Source organism: Ceratosolen solmsi, unplaced genomic scaffold (assembly GCF_000503995.2).
Source record: "Ceratosolen solmsi marchali unplaced genomic scaffold, CerSol_1.0 scaffold14, whole genome shotgun sequence".
Taxonomy (NCBI): Eukaryota; Metazoa; Arthropoda; class Insecta; order Hymenoptera; family Agaonidae; genus Ceratosolen; species Ceratosolen solmsi.
Window position 1 is genome coordinate 1,992,468 of NW_011948420.1, and position 6,765 is coordinate 1,999,232.

General features: G+C 33.5%; 1 protein-coding gene across 1 annotated transcript in view; it reads left to right on the forward strand.

Annotated features, from left to right (window-relative positions):
- The window catches only part of mRpL17 (mitochondrial ribosomal protein L17), a 14,327-nt gene extending 11,059 nt beyond the window's left edge, over positions 1-3,268 (forward strand). The window contains exon 3 of the mRNA XM_011497968.1: positions 3,130-3,268. Coding sequence (XP_011496270.1) covers positions 3,130-3,245 — 116 coding nt within the window. The 3' untranslated portion in view covers positions 3,246-3,268. The remainder of the gene's footprint in view (positions 1-3,129) is intronic.
- Positions 3,269-6,765: the final 3,497 nt, after the last annotated feature.

Below are 6,765 nucleotides of genomic sequence, written 5' to 3' on the forward strand. Positions count from 1 at the left end.
TAAACTTGCTCGGACTTGCCGAGTTTTGTTTGTAAACATTTTCTCGAGTGCCCGCCTCGGTCCGCACGTGCGGATCAGCCTAGGCGCACGTGGTGGCCAGCCTTGCTGCACGCGCGGTCAGTCTAGGCGCACATGCGGTACGCCGGACTGCGTAAATGACCTTTCTTTTGTTTGAAATTCATGGGACTGCTTTAATCCCGAACAACTAGGAACCCTTTCTTCTTTCTTGTATCCAGTCAGAGTTTGACTTTCGGCAACATGATTGATATGCACGCCTTCATTTCCACTTCCTTCCGGATTTAGGCTTGAATATGGTAAAATTGGGAACGTGTCTGAAGGAAGGGGCGTCTCCTATTCGTCTTCTTTCCCTTCTCTGGAACTTATCGATATGGGAGGTCCTTTGGGAGCGATGTCGATTGGCTAGAGCGATCGGCAAGATTCGGCGTACTTGAGAACAATGTAAGCATGTCTTAAAATGCCGATGCGCACGTACGCCGATTGCTCGATGTAGCACATGCTGGGTTTTGGGTTATAGTGAAGGCAAGAAATATTTTTATGGTCAAGAGTTTTTCGTATACCTAGCACTTCCATTGTTCTAGTACAAGCAGATTCGACGCGGTCGTGCCAGTAAACAGTTAGGTCATTAACGGGTCAAACAATGAACGCATTGGCAATGCGAAGTAACTAGCTGGACTAATTTTCGGAGTTTTTCAGATGCACTGACCCTTTCGTGTCTCCGACGTCAGTAAGAGGGTTTTCTTCAAACTTTATGATGGAATTTAATGACATTATAGCTTGATACAAAATGAACTGAAGATTAGCGACAATTTAATGATGTTGTTTTGCCAGATGTTTTATTGCATTGAAAAAGGTCTCACAATCTCGAACAAAAATTAATTTTAATAATAATAAAAATAATTGAAACAGTTGAAATAATATATACGGATAAAATTTATTCAAATGAATTAAAATTGTGATGACTAGAACATATATTTTACCACTTATACGTATGTGATTCCAGCTGCATTAGATAGATTTTTGTTGGAACCCATATTTTTTCAATAAATACCTATTAAAATATAAGTTATATTAAAAATTCCTAAATTAACGAAACTTAGTCGTTTTTATATTCGAGTTATATAAAATAAATGAAAAACAGAGACATATTATTAAAGGCATTAAATTTAAAAATTTAATTTTTTTTTATAAGAAACATTACAATATTTATACAAAATTAAACACTTTCTTTTAAATAAAACTAAACTTTGTTTTTTTTTCTTTAAAAAATTGATATAATATTGATTAATTGTATCTAATATAAATAAAAAAATTCTTTTAAAATTTAACAATCGAAATCAATTTTATAAGTTTTGTTAATGATGCGTTTTACAAAATATAAGTGTTCAGGATTGGAGCACTTTACAAGAAATTTAATTCTCCGAATCTTGTAATCGTTATAGCTCACGAAATCGTAAATATTGATCTGAAATTTCTCTATCATTTTAAAGCCTTTGCTTGCGAACGTCCTGTAATGTTTATCTAGGATCCGCATAGCAACTACGGTAGATTCTCCAACGGTCTAAAGCTTGCTTCCTACAATTTTCGAACATTCTAGAGCGTAGTCTCTGATGTTATGCAAGAATTTCGGCATATCAACACCTATGCATTGTTGCCAGCTAAGTAATGTAATCTTTCGTACGCGTATTTAAAGGACGCACGCGACAATCCTAGCTCTCTTAGTGAAACTCTCAATGAAGACGCCTTGGCATGGATCATGGTCTACCTTAGCAGGACCGTCATGGAATAGTCGATATATCTCTACAGAGCGGCCACGAAACGACTAAGCCTTCAATTTCGTGCGCGTATTCAGCAGGTTTGTAAACTCAATGTAAATTTCTAAATCAATCAGTTATCAGTTATTGCGCTACACAACAACTATACTTATACCAGTCAGTCAGTTTTACTAAATATACGTACATAATTCAGCCAGACTCTGCAACAATAACCTAGTAAGCCAACAGTGAAGCTAATACATTTAACAACTATTTAAGTGCGCCATAATTCAAGCAGTCAAGAGTGATTACGATATGGGGAGCGTAACACCTGCGTACTCATTAGAGAATTTAGTTAAAACAATGAATTTCTGTGAATGTAATTGAAAGAGAAGCCATATATTGAAAATGCAAACGCACCAGCCTCGTACGGCACTGATGGTGCGAATGCACCTGCCGCGATAGGCACTACATGATCGCAAAGCTCCCGCGAATGGCTGAAGGTGTATGAAAGGATACCAGCCACAAGCACGTGCATTTTTACTTGAGTCAGCTAAGAGACGGCACATTAAACTCCAAGGAGATACCATTCACTTTGGACGAGGCATTACGCTTTCTGCAATGCTACTGTCTTCAAATCCTGATCTTCAGATGAGGCGTCGAAACTGCGCCTTCTATAAGACGTCATTATAATCGGTGTTGTACTCCGAATCGGGGAGGCAATGCCCACTGCGTCTCGACAAGTGCTACAATACTGACATAACAGACTGAGATATTAAATCCTTATATTATCATTAAGAGGAGACTCATACCTACAGTACCATACGTGGTCCTATACAAGGAGTGTCAAGGATTTACGCCCTTGCACTTCTCAGTGTAGCAACCTCCACCAAGTGCACTACAACAACAGGATCTGGAGATTTGCAACGCCAACTTCGACTTGTAGTACACGTTAATTCCACGTAAAAAACCAACAGGGATCGATAAGGTCTCAACGATTCTCACTACCAACGTAGAATCACATTTGTGTGTTTATAAGTAAAAACTGAATAAATATCACGAAAACCAATTGTGTTGAATACTGAATTGAAGCATTAACATATCACTTATTCACACTTTGCCATCAGTAAAATGATAATCTAATCATTTTTGTTTCTCGGCCTCCGGATGGCTGGAATTCCGAACAATAAGTAACTTATGTAAAAAATATATTTATGCTTTTATGCTTTAAAATATGATATAGTATTCTAAGTTAATGATATTTATAATTATAAATATAAGATTTATTCATAACCACATTGAATTAGGTTTTTAAAAATATTAATTTTCTTTTCGTTTATTTTTATTTTGTTTACAGGAAATCCATATCCAAGTATATATACGCATTCTTCAGATGGAAATCTATTACAGAATGTACTTTTAAGTGAAGCTAAAAAGCAATACCATATTAAGCACTATGAAAAATTTATATAAATAATTATAAAATTATAATATAAATCATTACAAAATATTATTATATTACAGTTAGACAATAATTTAATAAAATTATTATTACTTATAATTATAACTATTTTATTTAGCTCTGCATCTGTTACAAGAATTTTACAATATTGAAATAAATGTTCATACTGTATATTTGAAACAGAAACGAGGAAAAAACGTTTCAATGATTATATATAAGATAATTTATAAAACAAATTACATTTAAAAGGAGTTTGAAATGTATTTATTATAATAGGTGATTAAATGATTATATTTATTTCAATTGCATATTGATAGTATATTGTATACTATAGCAATAGTATATTGATGATATACTTCAGTAGTATTATCTGGTATTATTTCTAAACATTAAATGTTGCTGTCCAAATTCAAAAAGTTTATCAAAAATTGCATTAAAGTTTATGATACCTGCTGTTACATTGATAAGTTACAAATTAAATTTTGAAAATCTTTATCTAAGTTATTGTATGCTTATTTTATTCTTATTAAAAACTAATCTACGATATTAATTAAAATTGTAAAAATAATGTGGTTGAACATGTTTAAAGTAGCTTAAAACATTGAGGTCAACAGAAAATGCATACGTTATAAGTAAAGTTATATTAATTAATTATAGATAAAATTATACAATATGTAATATAGCCGTATTTTTCTAGCGATTATGCGACGACTTTAAATTATTAGCGAATAGTATTTCAGTAATGAGTTTTTCTATAAAAAATTGTACAGTTCTTCACTTTTAAATTTCTTTTATTTACTTCTTGAAAATATTACGTCATTTTTAAATTACACATTGGTTATTGAAGGAAAAACGGTCACCATTTAACCCATTGGAATATTAATTGAACTAATCACTTTAATTTACCGTTGCTTTAAAGAATGAACTTATTTGATTATAATAGTTACTTTAAAAAGTATACTTAACTGCCCTTTGTCTATATACAGGTAAAGTAAAGTTCATCTCAAAAAAGACTATTAGCATCGATCAGAAAGTATACTATTTATCACAGTTACTCATGTCGCATCTATTAAAACACGATTATTTTTTATTTTCTATTTTATTTGCGTTCAACATGAATTATGTTCTCATGAATAAATGTAGAAATAAAATGATATGCAGCCTTTGTATAAAAGATAGTTGGAAAACAGGCATGTGTTAATATTGGCTTCTAATTATATCAATAGCTTCAATGATATTTATTAATTTTGTATAAATTTATGCTTGACACAATTAATACTGGTATATTGGAAACTTATCTATGGTCACTACTATTCATCGTTGCATCTGTGATTCATACATTGATATTTTTGAATGAATATAATTTATTAATAACACGTGTGATAAACTGAGCAATGAATTTGAAAACAATTTTTCCACAAACACGACATTATATTGAGAAAATTAAAATTTGATAAAATAATCGAATGTTAGCAGTAAAACTATATTTACTATTACCCAATTGATAATACCTAAAAATATTATATATAAGAATAATGAATCACTAAAAATTAATTTTTGTGACTGTAAACTAAGTATCTAAAAGTTTTGCGGAATAAAGGTAAGACCTTTTCTTATTAAATTATTATACTCTTATAATTAAACATATTAAATGAAAATATCAATGTTCTAAACAATTATACTGTCTGAGATCAGACTTAAAACCTTCAATAATCCCTAATGTTTGTATCGGTAACGTCTTGCTTATTCCATATATAATGACAGTGGATTTCTGTGGGCTTGCATGAAGTTTCTTTGCCAATTTTTCAGTGATGAGTGTAATTTCAGAGTCGGTATTACTGAGAAGGCGAGCTTAATACAGAGTTTATTGTGTCCTTACAGTGACCACTGCGGTGGCCAGTAGGGTCGTTGTTTGTCTTCGCTCGGATGAGTTGGCAGTTTTCCGGTCTAGTCATCTGGTGTGCAATAATGAGCTAGAGTCTTCGGACGTAAGGCTCTTTTCTTAGTGTAATAATGTATGATGCCCTTTATGGCAGTTCATGCAGATTTTCTTGCTGAGGCATGGGCTCGGAAAATGTTTAACGAGACAGTTTGTGCATAGTTGTAGTTTTTTTATTGCCGCCTTTCGTTCGGAAATGGTGAGTCGCTTGAATTGATCGTACATCCATATTATGTGGTTTTCATTGCAATAAGCACATAGGAGATGACTTGGTTCGCACTTCAAAATATTTTCTCTTTTTCTCGTTTCAGTTGATGACTGACATGTTTTTACGAATTTCTTATTGGATGTGTGTGGTTGAGAATGAGTTTTTTGTTCTCTCATCTCGGTCGCGTTGTCTAATTAATGCTTCGTGCACTGTTATGGAATTCCATGTACTTGGGACGTCATATTGCAATTGTGAGTCCAACAGGTCACTCGGTCTGCTTACTAATTTTTCTAAGTCCGTGAGTGACTTTACAACCTTGGGTGAGACAGTGATAAGTTGTCTCATGAGTGACTTTAGTGCTAACCGGGAAGAATTGTATTTTTCCAGCAATTTGTTCCATGCTGTATCTAGTGAGGTATTTTGCAAGGATATGCCTGATATGATCTTTGCTGCGGATCCTTCTAGACAGTTCTACAACTATTATAGTTTTTGTACATTACTCAGTTTCTTGCTTTGGAGAACTAATGATTGGAATAGGTCCCTAAACACGGTCCGAGTTAGATAGTCTTCCGAGAACTTAGGGATAGGGATGTCGGGAAGACAACTCATTTCTAGTGACTTTCTTGTATGTGCCTTCTCTTCGGCCTTAGTAGTTAACTTAGTATTGCTCGTTTGTGTCGATTCGCCCAGGTCATTACACATCTTCGTGATAACCGACGATACATTGGCATAATAGATGGTTTCTTCTAAAACAGCATTTTTTGTAAAATATTCATGAGTAATACCTGATGATGACCAGGTGGCTTCTATACAGCTATGTTCCATCATGAACTTTTTGTGTACATTATCAATAGAATTTCTTATTGCTAATACTTCATACAGACTGTTGTCTGTGCGCTCTACGCTGAGACTGTTAATTAATGTTCTTATTGTCGCAATGCGTGTCCACTGTGTTTGGGCCTTTAATGTATACTCCTTTGATATTTTTTCCTTGATTGTGCTATGGTTAATGCATTCGTAGACTGTGGATGTATTTGAACTCAACGGTTCCTTAGTGTATTTTCTCTCTTGTTTTGACATCCTGTTATAATAAAGTGCAACAGTAGTGTACTAACAGTATTGAAGAAACCTTTTTTGAATTGTGACTTAGGCGTCTGCTTGTAATTGATACTATGGCTGAATTTTTTTTTATTTACTAGTATTGACTGAATGCACTAACTTCCACTTATCCGGCTCGAAGGACCAAATTTGTCCGTGATCAGACTTAAAACTTCCAGGTAATGTTGGATGGAGGTGTTATTGACAAGTGGAGGGGGAAAATGCAATTATTGAATTCTATAAGCAGTATATCTTGGTCGTCCCTTTATTAAATACAATAATATAA